The 16,553-nt window shown below is 35.4% G+C and overlaps 1 protein-coding gene across 13 annotated transcripts in view; it reads right to left on the minus strand.

Moving 5' to 3' along the window:
• EPHA5 (EPH receptor A5) overlaps positions 1 to 16,553 on the minus strand; it is a 408,104-nt gene that overhangs the window by 363,171 nt on the left and 28,380 nt on the right. For all 13 annotated transcript variants that reach the window (XM_005208053.5, XM_010806168.4, XM_059887773.1 and 10 more), the window contains exon 2: positions 10,599 to 10,663. In XM_005208053.5, coding sequence (XP_005208110.1) covers positions 10,599 to 10,663 — 65 coding nt within the window. The remainder of the gene's footprint in view (positions 1 to 10,598; positions 10,664 to 16,553) is intronic.

Raw genomic sequence — 16,553 nt, forward strand, 5'->3', positions numbered from 1 at the left:
GTGGGCCTCAATGCTTGTCATTATCTTTCTTCTCCTTTGGTAGAAAGCAAAGCCAAAACAAGGTTCTGGCGAAACTCACCCTGATCATAACCAAAATATTTGAGATTCACAGTGTCCAAATACTTTTCCTCATCCTTCTCCTTCAAGTTTGGGGAGAAGAAACAATGCACAAAACCAAATTTTTTTAAATCAAAATCTGAGTGTCAGAACGGAATATCCAGTTTTTCTCTTGATTCAGGAGAATCCACATAAAATACTAACAACAGATTCACAGTCCATTTTTAAATAATCTAAACGAGTTATTTTCAACTTCAGAAGTAAATACACACGCTCTATGTCTCAAAGAAATCAGAAAACAGAACAAAGAGACATTAAAACAAGAGAAGCCATAAACCCTGATTTTGAAGTGACTCTATGAAGGACTACTGCTTGTTCTTTCTGCCCTAGGCAGAGACGATTACTCTATCTCCATTTTAGTACAAATATGACAAGTCAATATTCTGAAATCTCTCTCAAATGAATAAATTATTCCGAATGATCCTAATAACCCTTAAGATCAGCACAATAAAAGATTTCCAAAAGAAAGTTTATCCTCTTTAAATGGAAGACGACGCGAGTAAATACAAAAGTGGAAACTGCAGTAAGATTCAGAGGTGATACCCAGGAGAATGTGATGGCTTGCCCATTGTGTGTACAGGAAGTACAGAGAACTCAGTGGGGAAAAGACTTTCCACCAAAGCAAGGAGGCAGGTGTACCCTGTAATCTACTGTAAAAACAACAGATGGAAAAAGAGCAATAGTGGAATTTCTGAGACGTAAGAGCATAATCCTCTATAAACAAACACGATAACCATTCATTTTATTTTTGTAAAAATATGTTTTGGAAACACTTACTAAAATTTTCCAGGAAACAATGCTACTTACACACATGCTTAGACTATATAGATTAATCAATATTAAATGTTCCAGAAGGTGAACAAAGTAATGCTATTGTAATTAAAAGGAAGGTACATCTTCAGAGTGTATACAGAGAGAACAGTGAATGTTCTGTATGAGGCTGCAGTGGTAAACTCATGTTGTAATATATTTGTTAAAACCCACAGAGTTTATAGTCCATGGAATCACAAAAAGTTGGGCATGACTGACCCCCCTGAACAATAACAACAGAATGTACAACACAGTGAACTTTAATATAAACTATAAACCATTGCCTTTAGCTAATAATAGCCTATCAACATTTGGCTGGTCAATTATAACAACATACTTAATGCAACATGCTAATAATAGTGGGGAAAGGGTGAGGGGAATATTGAGGTTGTATATAGAAATTATCCATACATTCTGCTCATTTTTATGCAAATCTAAGTATATTAAATTTTTAAATAAGGCAAATGGCTTAAAAATAACATTTAAGACAAAATCTTATTAAAAACATTAAAAAATAGAGGGATGACAAAAGTTGATCATAAAATCAATTAATTCTCAACACCTCTTTATTATTCCTATTCCTTGGTCCTGATCTTAATATTAGTATTACTGTTAGAATTATGTTCTAATGGGTTGAGACTGAAAAAGTTTGAGAACCTCAATATAAAATGCTAACAAAAGGTGCTATGTAGGAAAAAATATGTACTCAAATAAGCAGTGAAATCTAGAATTGAGAGTAACTATGCATGTTCTGGTGCTTCCACGGTGATTCAGCAGTAAAGAATCCACCTGCCAATACAGGAGACACAGATTTGAACCCTGAGTCGGGAAGATACCCTGGAGAAGGAAATGGCAACCCACTCTGGTATTCTTGTCTGGAAAATCCCATGGACAGAGGAGCCTGGCGGGCTACAGTCCATTGGGTCACAAATAGACATGACATAGCAATTAAACAACAGTAGCAACAAATGCAAACAAATGAATTGATATTTTACATCAATTAAGCCAGAAGTCAGCCCATGTTTTGCCTGTTTCTTTTTGTTTCTGTCTACAATTAAAGACCAGTTCCAGGAAAAAAAAAAAAGTTTACAAATCCTCTGCTTATTTTATTCAAAGTGAAATGGGGTATTGAGTCCTACATTTGGGAGCTAAGGTACAAAACCTCTGAAGAGTTACTTATTTCATTGAACTGTCAAATGCCAAAGAGAGTGTTCCTTTTAACTACCAAAACTGCTTTCTGGTTCTGTCTTGAAAACAGGAATACAGAAGTAGCTTTTTAATCGACCATTATCTTTTCTAATTTTTTAGTGGCTGAGGAATGACATGGTCCATTTGGGTACATTATCCTATCTTATCCTACAACAACACTGCAAGATAGATGACATAATAGCCACTCATTCCTGCTTAACAGACAGGAAAGCTGAGATTCTCCCCGGTCCCCAAAATTCAGAGGGAATTACAGATACAGCTGGGATGTGGAAGACCCAGGTTTAATCCCTGGGTTAGAAGGATACCCTGGAGAAGGGAATGGCAACCCAATCCAGTATTCTTGCCTGGGAAATTCTATGGACAGAGCAGCCTGTTGGGCTATAGTCCACGTGGTTGCAACGACTTATCACGCACACATGTTATACATTTTTTCAAATGTATTATGATCTATTAATACCAATTAATAATGAGAGACTTTATTTTTTGGGGGCTCCCAAATAACTGCAGATGGTGACTGCAGGCATGAAATTAAAAAACGCTTGCTTCTTGGAAGAAAAGCTATGACCAACCTAGACAGCATATTAAAAAGCAGAGACATTACTTTGCCAACAGATGTCTGTCTAGTAAAAGCTATGGTTATTCCAGTAGTCGTGTATTGGTGTGGGAGCTGAACTATAAAGAAAGCTGAGTGCCAAAGAATTGGTGCTTTTGAACTGTGGTGTTGAGAAGACTCTTGAGAGTCCCTTAGACCGCAAGGAGATCCAACCAGTCCATCCTAAAGGAGATGAGTCCTGGGTGTGCACTGGAAGGACTGATGCTGAAGCTGAAACTCCAACACTTTGGCCACCTGATTCGAAGAACTGACTCATTTGAAAAGACCCTGATGCTGGAAAAGATTGAGGGTAGGAGGAGAAGGGGACGACAGAGGATGAGATGGTTGGATGGCTTTACTGACTCAATGGACATGAATTTGAGTAAACTCAGGGAGTTGTTGATGGACAGGGAGGCCTGGTGTGCTGCCGTCCACGGGGTCACAAAGAGTCGGACACAACTGATTGAAAACTGAACTGAATAGTATGTGACCCACTCTAGCTCATTTAAAACTTTCTTTGAGGTGAATTTTCTCTTCAGAACCAACTTCTCTTTTATATAAACTAGAAGTCTAAAAACTATCCAGAACCTACTTATGTCTCTGGAGACCTAATTGTTTGGAGGAGTTCACCTCCTGGTAGGAGTATCAGTATCCTGGAAGACCTGGGTTTAAAATGGCCTCAGTCTCTTTCCAACTGAATACCCTTGGACAAGTCACTTACATTTAATCTGCCTCATTTTTTCCATCTGCAAATAAATACTAAATATCTCTTTTTACATTGTCATTGTTAGTATCAAATAAATTTATGTACTAAATAAAAGTATTTTTTATGGCAAGACAATGAGAAAGAAAGACATGTTATCACATGTGCCAAACACATACATATTCCTCCCAGCTGTGTCATAAACTACTTGAATGACCTTGAACAAAAACTGTAACCTTTCTGCCACTTCTGTACAAGTATAGAGAGAAAAGAATAGAAAACATTTCACTTATCACATTGCTCTAACACTCTGATAACTCATTCTCAAAGTAATAATGCCACACCGAGCTCCAGGGTGTCAGGGACTTTTGTTTGTGTGTTTTGTGTTTTTTTTTTTCCCACTACTATCTTCACTACCATAACCCTGGTTATAGTAGGGAAGAAAAGTTAGGCTCTGACTCATTCTCACTACTATAACTATTAATAACTCTAGTATGTATACATATATAACCTACTAACCAAACTAAACAACTACTATAACTAATCAAACCAGGCACAAACTAAGCAAGGCACACATAGTTTGATAGTTTGTGCCTAGAAGAGTTCTAGCCACAAGGTAAGGGCTTAATATATATCTGCTGAATGAATGAATGCAGCAAATTTGCATAAAAGTTAACTTTTCTATAACAAAGTACTCCTGGACATGTATAGGAAAAAAAAAGGAAAGAAAAAGGGAAAGAGACTCCAAATTACTACTGTAAGGCAGAAGACACACACACACAACACGCACACAGAGTCTAGCTCATACGCTCTGGTTACAAAGTAAAGCTGAAACCAAAATTCAAAGGATGTGCCCTAAGGTGAAGTACTCAAACAAAACTAGGAAGAAACTCTCTCAGCATGTAACAATGAGAAAAATTTAAAAAATAAAGTCCCTCCTGAAACAAAATAAAATCTCAATGTTTGTGCAATATTGAAAAATGACTCCATGATAATGTCAATATTGCAGACTATCAGCTTAAATAATTGAAGAGAAGCAGGTGGAAACTGAGTCAAACAGAAGGATTTGCTTAGTCTTCCAACAGCAGCCTTTGCTCAACTTTGGGCTGAAGAGGTCGTGGAAATCTGCCAGCCCTGGCTTTCTGAAGCTTCCAACTAAACAGAAAAGTTGGAAATTCAGATTTTACATGAAATCTCCCAATCTTTAAGTGCTGACAATGAATCTATACAGATAGAGTCAAAAGCAAAGAAACATAAAAACCTGATGGACTGGTAGATCTCAGTATGAAAATAGAAATGCAACAGAAGGTCAAAGAAAGGATGTGTACTGGGTGCTAACACTGCCCAGTTCTACTTTCTGTCACACTTATTTTAATCTACATGTAGAACTACGTATCAGTAATGTATGACCCATTTCATAAATTAAAAAATAATATTATCCTTCTAACAAATATTTATTTAAGTTCTATGATATGCCAGGAACTGAGCCAAGTTTTAGAAACACTGTACAATGGTAAATATGAGCTTGTCATAAGAAATCTAAAAGCTTAAAAGCCAAAGGGGAAAAAAAAAAAGTACAACAGGTGCACTGATGGTTTCTAAGAAGTGTATGGAATGTGTACATGACTACAGGGATGAGTAAGTGTTTATTCTAAGTTACTTGTCCAGTTCTCAGGCCTACATTTAAGGTACTATTTTAATTAGTTTAAAAATAAAAGAATAAAATATTCTTTCCTAAGGTCTGAAGTTCAGGAAAATGTTGTAGAAAAAAAAAATCCACAATATTCTTCGTTACTTAGTAAAGTAAAGGCTTTGAGACTGGAGGAACTCTAGTCAAGACAGTCTCAGGAGAGTATTCTTTTAGGGTGTTATTGGGCTATATACAATGACAATTCTCTGAGATCAAGTGTTTGAAGTGTATCCTGCCTGACTCACCCCACTCTAGTACCTGTCAGACTACCATTTTCACCCTGATGGCAGATTCTTGCTTTGTTTAGTTTTTTCAAAGACTAATTTAAAGAGTTGAAGAGGCAGGAAAGAGCACAGGGTACCTTAAAATGCCACAAACTTGTGGTTCTACCAAGATTTAGTCCTTCTCTTGACTGTTCCCAGATCTACTCCAAGAGTTTGGTAAATTTCCCGAGTCCTGAAAAGTTGATTCTTATAATACTTTTCAGTTTTTCTCATGGCTTTTATGGAAGAGAAAATTTTCAGATATCTTTACTAAAGAATTTTTGCTAACATTATGTCAATGATCTATATAGTTCAGTTAGAATTAGATTATCTACTCATAAATGACTCAACCTAATAACAATATATAAAAAGTACATGCAAATTTTATTGGAATTGCTTGCACTTTTATGCTCATTTTCTTTAAAGTATAATTTTAAAAGTTTCTTCAATTTGCATTTGGGTGAGTTTAACACAAAATGTAACACCTTGGTTTGACACACATTCCTTATACTTGGATAAGTGCACATTTCACTAAGTTTTTCTAATTTAATTTCTTTTTCTTCAATATTAACACCAGGCATTAGCAGTGTGGTTATACTAGCCAGTGGAAACCACTCAAAAAATTACAAGCATTTTGAAAAAATACTCTTCAAAAAACTCTGAACAAAATTAACAATATACTAACAATTATAATAGAAACAAAATGTAAGGACGAGGTTTTTAGAATGCCTGGAAATAGCTCATTCCCGGTACGAAAGATAATGTTTTTATAAAAAAGTCAATTGTGCTTTATATAGAACTCACACTTAAAACTGAGTCATTTCTCTAAAACTATCTAGCTGCAACAACTACAACATCAGATTTACCCTCACAGTTATACTCTGTCCAAACTTTTCTGAATAACTACTGAATGGAAATATGAGAAATACAAAACTAAATTCAAAGAGAATATGACATATTTTCTGGGGCTTTAAAAAAATTAATTTCATCCCAATATGTCAGCCTCTTCTCAGAAAGGGCAATTCAAAATATTTATGTAATAAATCATTTTTGATATTTGAAAAAATACAGAGAACAAAATATATTTACAGATTCTCATATATGGATGTTAGCTAGACATCTTCCTGAATAGGAGGTGTACTTAAAGATGAAAGAAAGAAAATAACTCAGAGGTGGCCAGTGAGGGGAAGAAAGAAGAAAAAAAATGGCAAAAGGAAGAACATAAGAAAGATAAAAGACAGGTTAAGTGAATATATACCTTTATGTTGGCACTGGCTATATTGAATACAAAACTGAGTGTTTTTATGTTCAATTACAAATTGAATACGAATTTTTTTTCACATGGTTTACCTTCATGTTTTAATACCATACCAATCTATTTGTATTACTTTATTTATATTATACCTCTAAATGTAACTATATTATTCAACAACCAAAAAGAAATACCGACTTAATGAAAAAAGAGAAAGCACACAGAGATGAGGATGTTAACATGTGTATTATTAGGCACTAGAACAATTAATACTACTTGTCCTATTTCCAGGGCTTCCCCAGTGGCTGAGTTGTAAACAATCTACCTGCAATGCAGGAGCCTCAAGAGACTCAGGTTCAATCCCTGGGTCAGGAAGATCCCCTGGAGGAGGGCACAGCAACCCACTCCAGTAGTCTTGCCTAGAGAATCCCATGGACAGAGGAACCTGGCGGGCTATCGTCTACAGAGTCAAAAAGAGTCAGGCATGACTGAAGTGACTTAGCATGCACGTTCTATTTCCACAGAAATGTTCTAATGTGCTGTAGTCCATGGGGTCGCAAAGAGTCGTACATGACTGAACTGAACTGAACTGAATGCTCTAAATAAAGGACAAATACACATATCTGGTATATTCAACTAGTGGAAAAAGATTTTAAGTTTTGATTATTTTGGTTGTTATAACCAGATGTGTTATGATATTTGATTCTTTAATTAGATTGAAATTAACCTTCAAGGTCATATTAAATATTATTAGTACATATAATTTTTAAAATATATTCATGTATATACTATATAATTAAGTTTTAAGTATTCAAATTTTTTAAATATTAAAGTCATTAAGTAATAAAAATATTCCATCAAAGTCTAGATTGTTTTCAATATAACAGTAACACAATACAGTTAATGCTTTCTGCGTAATACAATAATTTTATGTCACAATATTTTACTTATATTTTCATTCTCCATCGGATAATATGAATGTGTTTTTCATTAAGCAGAAGATAAGGAATACTTTTATATAATATATGTTTTAATATGGTTAGCATTATAAATATTATCAATATGTTTATATTTTAAAACGCCTTACCTAATTTTCACCCCAAAGACTTTATTTTTAATGTACACCATACAATAATTTACTAATTAAAACAATGGTGGATTATAAACATCTTCCAATGAGCATCTTTTCTGAAAGTTCTCAACAGAGAAAAATTCAAGAATTAACAGAAAACCTTTGAATGATGACTGACAATATTCTGAGAAATTTTTTAATCACAATGGAATTTAAAGGAATGTCTTATAATATTTTAATTCCCTAATGTAGTGAATGAATCATCATAAACTGTTCCAACTGATTGATTCAACACTGGTCATTGACACATCCACTTTTACTTCCTAGTCAATATACAAAGATGGAGAAGCTCTATACAGTCAGCAAAAACAAGACCAGGAGCTGACTGTGGCTCAGACCATGAACTCCTTATTGCCAAATTCAGACTGAAATTGAAGAAACTAGGGAAAACCACTAGACCATTCAGGTATGATCTAAATCAAATCCCTTATGATTATACAGTAGAAGTGAGAAGTAGATTCAAGGACCTAGATCTGATAGATAGAGTGCCTGATGAACTATAGAATGGGGTTCGTGACATTGTACAGGAGACAGGGATCAAGACCATCCCCATGGAAAAGAAATGCAAAAAAGCAAAATGGCTGTCTGGGGAGACCTTACAAATAGCTGTGAAAAGAAGAGAAGCGAAAAGCAAAGGAGAAAAGGAAAGATATAAACATCTGAATGCAGAGTTCCAAAGAATAGCAAGAAGAGATAAGAAAGTCTTCTTCAGCGATCAATGCAAAGAAATAGAGGAAAACAAAAGAATGGGACAGACTAGAGATCTATTCAAGAAAACCAGAGATACCAAAGGAACATTTCATGCAAAGATGAGCTCGATAAATGACAGAAATGGTATGGACCTAACAGAAGCAGAAGATATTAAGAAGAGATGGCAAGAATACACAGAAGAACGGTACAAAAAAGATCTTCATGACCCAGATAATCACAATGGTGTGATCACTGACCTAGAGCCAGACATTCTGGAATGTGAAGTCAAGTGGGCCTTAGAAAGCATCACTACGAACAAAGCTAGTGGAGGTGATGGAATTCCAGTTGAGCTATTTCAAATCCTGAAAGATGATGCTGTGAAAGTGCTGCACTCAATATGCCAGCAAATTTGGAAAACTCAGCAGTGGCCACAGGACTGGAAAAGGTCAGTTTTCATTCAAATCCCAAAGAAAGGCAATGCCAAAGAATGCTCAAACTACTGCACAATTGCACTCATCTCACACGCTAGTAAAGTAATGCTTAAAATTCTCCAAGCCAGGCTTCAGCAATATGTGAACCGTGAACTTCCTGATCTTCAAGCTGGTTTTAGAAAAGGCAAAGGAACCAGAGGTCAAATTGCCAACATCCGCTGGATCATGGAAAAAGCAAGAGAGTTCCAGAAAAACATCTATTTCTGATTTACTGACTAGGCCAAAGCCTTTGACTGTGTGGATCACAATAAACTGTGGAAAATTCTGAAAGAGATGGGAATACCAGACCACCTGACCTGCCTCTTGAGAAATTTGTAGGCAGGTCAGGAAGCAACAGTTAGAACTGGACATGGAACAACAGCCTGGTTCCAAATAGGAAAAGGAGTACGTCAAGGCTGTATACTGTCACCCTGTTTATTTAGCTTATATTCAGACGCTAGACTGGAAGAAACACAAGCTGGAATCAAGATTGCCAGGAGAAATATCAATAACCTCAATATGCAGATGACACCACCCTATGGCACAAAGTGAAGAGGAACTCAAAAGCCTCTTGATGAAAGTGAACGTGGAGAGTGAAAAAGTTGGCTTAAAGCTCAACATTCAGAAAATGAAGATCATGGCATCCGGTCCCTTCACTTCATGGGAAATAGATGGGGAAAACAGTGGAAACAGTTTCAGACTTTATTTTTCTGGGCTCCAAAATCACTGCAGATGGTGACTGCAGCCATGAAATTAAAAGACACTTACTCCTTGGAAGGAAAGTTATGACCAACCTAGATAGCATATTGAAAAGCAGAGACATTACTTTGCCAACAAAGGTCTGTCTAGTCAAGGCTATGGTTTTTCCTGTGGTCATGTATGGATGTGAGAGTTGGACTGTGAAGAAGGCTGAGCGCCAAAGAATTGATGCTTTTGAACTGTGGTGTTGGAGAAGACTCTTGAGAGTCCCTTGGACTGCAAGGAGATCCAACCAGTCCATTCTGAAGGAGATCAGCCCTGGGATTTCTTTGGAAGGAATGATGCTAAAGCTGAAACTCCAGTACTTTGGCCACCTCATGCGAACAGTTGACTCATTGGAAAAGACTCTGATGCTGGGAGGGATTGGGGGCAGGAGGAGAAGGGTACGACAGAGGATGAGATGGCTGGATGGCATCACTGACTCGATGGAAATGAGTCTGAGTGAACTCCGGGAGTTGGTGATGGACAGGGAGGCCTGGCGTGCTGCGATTCATGGGGTCGCAAAGAGTCAGACACGACTGAGCGACTTATCTGATCTGATCTGATCTGATCTGAAGGGCATATTGCAGCAAATCTCTTTTCTCATTTATTTTTTTCTTTTTCAATAAATCAATTCTAAAAATGTGTTGCTTCCTTCAACCTAAAACTCTCTGAATGCTGAAAACCTTCACATTTTTTATGGGAAACATTCAGAGAGGAAAATAATACATTTGTTGTTCGTTCATTAACATCTCTTCCCAATTTCCCTGCTTTCCCCAATCAGACTTAATTTGAAGTCTCCTCCTTCTTCTTCACATATACACTCCTCTATTCTTAATGACAAGAATGTACAGAGAATACAACTATACAATATTTAAGATGATGTCTATTCAAGTAGTTTAAGCTGTAGGGAAAATTTCAGAAAGACTTACCCCATTTTTTGGAAAAGCAATCCATCCCAAGTCCCCCATGACAGTCCGTGAATCCAACAAATTCACTAAAAGAGAAAGAACACAAAACTGTGTGAATTATACAAAAATACATCACTATTTTCATAAAGTTATTAAAAGCACATATTGTTTCCATAACTGCAAGTAGATTAAGCATTCATTATAATGAATACAAGAGTGACAATTTAAAGAAAGCATTATTAGGATGCAAGAGAACAAGAGATTTTGAATAACTATTTGGAGAACAATTACAGCAAAAGTATATAAACAAGTCATTACCCTAAATGTTTTTTTTTTTTTTTTTTTTGGTCAAACAAGAATAAAGGAAAAGAGTTAACAAAAAAAAAAAAAGAATAAAATGAAAGGTCCACAGGAAACCCAAAAGGACCATGTCCCTTTTCTTAAAGACTGCAGGTCTTGGGATTAAGCTGCAGCCATAAAACTGCAGCTAAGTATACTCTATTTTCTTCTGGAAAGTTGTTATGAAGCAATTAACAAATAATTTACATTAAACAGCAATAAACTATTCCCAGGCTTGTAACATTTTTGTGATATTAACCAAAATCTGTAATCCAAATTGCAAATTTAATTAAGAAATAAATCTACAGACACTTTACCAAGCTTAGAAAATTGTAGCAGTTCTCAAGGTTGTTGCTATAGTTAAGTGCCTGATGCATTCCCAAAGATACTTTCTGCTTATATACAACCATAATCCAAAATGTGTTTCATACAAAACTGTTAGCTACATTTTTGAAAGGTATATCTCAATTATGGCTGAGTACCTTAAAATATTTGTGACTCCCAAGACAGAAGTCATCAATGCAAAAGGAAGGAATGTAAGAGTATGTACACGCACATGCACCCACACACACTCACAAACTCACACACTCACACACACACACACATACATACAAAGATACTCAAGGAGTTTATATTTTATCAGGTTCATCACCTATCCCTATGAAATTAAAGTAGTTTTGATTTTTCCAGTAGTCATGTATAGATTGGACATACGGACGAGAATTGGACCATAAAGGTTTTTGAACTGTGTTGTTGGAGAAGACTCTTGAGAATTCCTTGGACAGCAAGGGGATCAAATCAGTCAATCCTGAAGGAAATCAACCAGAAAATTCATTTGAAGGACTGATGCTGAAGCTCCAATACTTTGGACACCTGATGCAAAGAGCCAGCTCACTGAAAAAGACACTGATGCTGGGAAAGACTGAGGGCAGGAGGATAAGGGTACGACAGAGGATGAGATGGTTGGATGGCACCATCGACTCAATGGACATGAGTCTGAGCAAACTCCAGGAGATAGGGAAAAACAGGAAAGCCTGGTGCGTTGCAGTACATAAAGTCGCAAAGAGTCAGACTGAACAACAACAAATGGTGTTAATGTAGTCAGATGTTTTAGACCTAGATGATAGAGCATTATCTTTCAAATATATTATACCTAAAATAAAAGGATCTACCTGGCATGCTTTGCAGCTAAACCACTTTGAATGAGGACTGCACCCAAAAGAAACAACTAGGTTAACCCTGGTCAGAGCTACTGAAGCTTCCTTACACTGCATTCAAGAGTCAGTATCTTGTAATGCCTACAACTCTAAAATAAAAAAAAAGGTTCATGGTGGGAGTGGGAAGGAGTCTCAAGAGGGAGGGGATATATGTATACTTGTGGCTGATTCATACTGTTGTAAAGCAGAAATCAACACAATATGATAAAACAATTAACCTCCAATTAAAATTGAAAAAATACTCAGAAAAGAAATAAATAAAAAGACAATTTTATCTGCAAGGATAAGCCTAGGGTACTAAGGGTTTAACAACTGATAGACTGAGAAATGTGTTATAAAACTGTACAAGAGAATACAAAATAAAATTATTATGGCCAAGGAAATCTGGATCACAACAGAAATGGAAAGTTCTGATATCCTATAGAAATTATGTGCATTTAGCCCTTATTGTGAGAAGGTGGCACAGAGTTGGACACGACTGAAGTGACTCAGCAGCAGCAGCAGCATGAGAAGGAAAATGGCAACCCATTCCAGCATTCTTGCCTAGAAAATCCTATGAATAGAAGAGCCTGGTGGACTAAAGTCCATGGGTCATAAAAGAATTGGAGATGACTTAACAACGAAACAACAACAACCCTTATTATCCATTGTTTTATTTCATTTTACATATGCAAGCATACATATGTTACACACAAAGGTAATCGTCTATATTATTAACACAAAATAAGAAAAAACGTAAAAATCTTAAAAAACAGATATATACTCAATACTGTAACATACAACTGTCTATTTTCATTAAGTTCTGAGCTCTTTAACAATAAAAATGCATGTCTACAGAATGTTTGTATTAACTTGAACCTATATACAATAAGGTTTTTTTCCCTAAATTATTTATATAATTTGCAGAATAATTATTTCTTAGAAAATTGACCCAACTGAAAAAACTATTGTTTTAAAACAACAAAAACCAAAACCAAACAAACCCAAAATATCCCACCACCCTCTCAACCTTGCAAACCTTCCAGTCACCCCACTAAATCCCATTTTTCAGGTAGATTTGAATTTTTTTCTTTTAACTCTACTGTTGGCTCTTCTGGTTTCTCTGGGAATTAGGCTACATTAAACTTAAATGTCCTTGTCCTCATTTTAGTCTTTTCTGGGTCACTAGGGCTGTGTCTAGACATGACTAAATATCAGGGGAGTGCAGAACCTAAATTGTTCTGTTTATTCATCTTTATGAGTCATTTTATTCACCTTTGATACTGAGCAGTAGCATATCTGTTTGGACTAAAGTGGAGCAAATGAGCAAACTAAAGGTGTTCTAGCTGTGACGGCAGCTAAACTGAACTTAATTCTGTGATGACAAAGGAATGTGCATAGGAATTCTAGGATTCCTAACTAGCCTGCCGTGAGAAACATAGCACTCTGTAAACTTCTTAATATGTGCATCTTGAAATAGTCATTATTATCAACACAATTCCAGATGTCTAAAATTTGGTTACTCTCATTTGAACTAACCTTAATCAAAATGATTATTTTTACTCTTTGTGGTTTAGAAAATATACATATATAAAAATAAATGAATGACCTCAAAATAATAGCTCTGCTGCTAATATCATTTATTAGGAGTTTGCAATATTGGAATGTGTTACTGAATACATGAAAATAACTACAATAGGAATGTATATTGCCTTTCTTTTGTTGGTCTTGTCAAAAGATTTTCTTCAAATAAATAGATTAGGAGGTTTATGGGAAATACATGCATGTCACTTTTCAGTGCTGCCTAAAATTGCTTTCCTCCTAGAAACAGATGATTTCATAAAATTCATAATGCAAAGCTCACATTTACATATACCATTTTTACTGAACTGGAAATTGAGGGGAAAAAAGAAAAATTAGGTGTTTTAGGTAATTACCTGCAGACTACTATATTATAATTTTGTTCATATAGTGCAGAGTAAATTGGGATTTGATGCCTCAAGGAAAATAACTATCTAAAATTAGATCTACATACAATTAGATAGAAAGATAGATACAGATAGAGTATGAGAGTTTTCGCATACCTCCAAGTTTTGCACATGCTGCCTTAGCTCTCTCAAATACCCTTCTCCCTTTGTGAACTGCTAACTCTTCATCTGTACTTCAAAATATATTTTAGAAACTGCCTTCCCAGGAAACCATCTCTAATTCTCCTTTTTCTAAAAGTGGGTGAGGTAATATTACTGAACATTTCATTAACACCCAATTCTAATCTCCAAATAATGGAATACACAAAACTGTTTTGTTCCCTTAAAATAACACCATGTTTTTACTCATGCCTATGAAAATATCCTGCACTCAGAACATTTGTATAGTTGTTTGTCTTATGAATGGATCATTTGGCCAATGGGCAGATCAGGAGGGTGTGGCTGAATCAACACACACCAGTGGTTCTCAACATGGGTATCTAATAATGCCTAGAGATATTTTTGATTGTCAAAACTGGGAAGTAGGGGAGTATTTGCTACTGGCATCTCATGGTTCTGAAGAAGCCAGGCATGCAATTGACTAAGTAAGCATCCTTCAATGCACAGCAAAATTCTCCCACCCTCCAGGAAAGTCTTATCTAGCTCAAATTTCACCAATACCAAAGCTGAGAGACCCTAGTATACACCTACGGTGTTACTATAAAATGTCCACTTCTACAATTCCTTGCACAATACATCACCGACATGACCTTCATTAACAGAAGCTAACATACTTGGAAGAATTCCTTATGAATCAAAATACTACTCCTATCTAGAGAAATGAAAGCAATAAAAATTACAGCCTTATTTAGAGCAAAAAAGATCATTATGAATACCCAATACTTCTAAATTATTTTAGTAACCAATGTAACAATTATTACAAGTGTAATTATTTATGTTCTAATAATTTCTTAACGTTCATGATGGTATGCATGAAAAAGTTTTATGCCACTAATATTATCAATGCTTCTATATCCTCCATTACTTAAGCTACTAACATAACACCAGTTCAGACATAGTATATATATAAGTACGAACTTTCAGAATTTCCTTTTCCAATTTCATTACTGAATTTATTAAAAAAGGGTTTGGCAGTAACGGAGCACAGTCACTAAGTATCTTCTGTACTACAATTACAGTGATTAAATTGCTCTGAACAGTATATATGCTTGTTGTAAATTGCAATGAATACACAATGAGTATTGATCTTCATTGTACAACTTAATTAAAACTTGTCCGGGAGAAACCACTAATGAATATAATTAGAGGAAATGTTTGATACCACATTTACTCTGAAGGACATTAATTAGATATCAGAAATTTTATGGAAAATGTTTTTATTCTATTATTTAGATTTTACAATAAAGGCACACCATCAAACTGAGAGAGTCTTTAAGGTCATTTTCCCTCAGTCACTGTACATTTAAAATGAAGATGGGCATATTGGTTGGTACTCTAATCAGTAACTAAGAAGACAGATTCTCCCAGAGAAATAACTCTACAGAGGTTAGTAAGTATTCAGTCTACTGCAAATACCTAAAGTTATCACAGGAAAAACAAAGATTCACGAATATAGGAACTTTTTAGTAAGTAAAAATCAGTTAACTGGCTCACTAAATAACAGATTATAATAGAAACTAATTCAAACTAATATTAGGCATGTTTTAATTTTATTACTACTAATGATTTTAATGCTTTCCTGAATAGACAGAGAAAAGCTCTTAAAGAACTGACATTCAGAAAAGCCAGAGACTTGCTAGTCCATTCTTTTTGTTAGGATTCAAAAAAAGACAAGGGAGGGCATAATTTGTAAAACAGAATAGGCACAAAAAGAATCCTAAGGCTTCAACGTCACACATTCTAAAAATTAAGAAGTAATTGGAATTAATTATTCAAACATGCTCTTTAATGGTTTTAAGTTTCAAATATTTATAACTTGCTGTGTATCACTCTGACTCCATTGCTTCCTCCTTAATATCTTTCTAATATTAGTCACAAAAAGAAAAAAAAATTGGATTTTCCAGGAAAATGTTACCTTGAGCAGAATGTGTTTTAGGACTTTGAAGAGTCAAAAGACAGCTCAAGGACACTTGGTCCCATCACCACCCATGGGTAATACTTTGAAGGATGTGTGATTCCCTGATGACAAGAAGGTAAAAGGAGAGCCAAAAGGCATATTCTTAATGTTACATTGTTTCTGTTTTTCCTATGATTCACATTAACAAGGAAACACTACAATAGGAGTCACAATTACAATAGTAGTCACAGTGTGAAGAAAATACTTTGGATTAGTAGCAGGTAGCATGACATTCTCTTTCTCTAAAGGCATTGAATCAAAGTCCCATTGAACACAGTAGAGTTCTGATGGATACCTTCTTATTGATTTTCATTTAACAATATCTGAAAAGCTACTG

Source organism: Bos taurus, chromosome 6, assembly GCF_002263795.3.
Source record: "Bos taurus isolate L1 Dominette 01449 registration number 42190680 breed Hereford chromosome 6, ARS-UCD2.0, whole genome shotgun sequence".
Lineage (NCBI taxonomy): Eukaryota > Metazoa > Chordata > Mammalia > Artiodactyla > Bovidae > Bos > Bos taurus.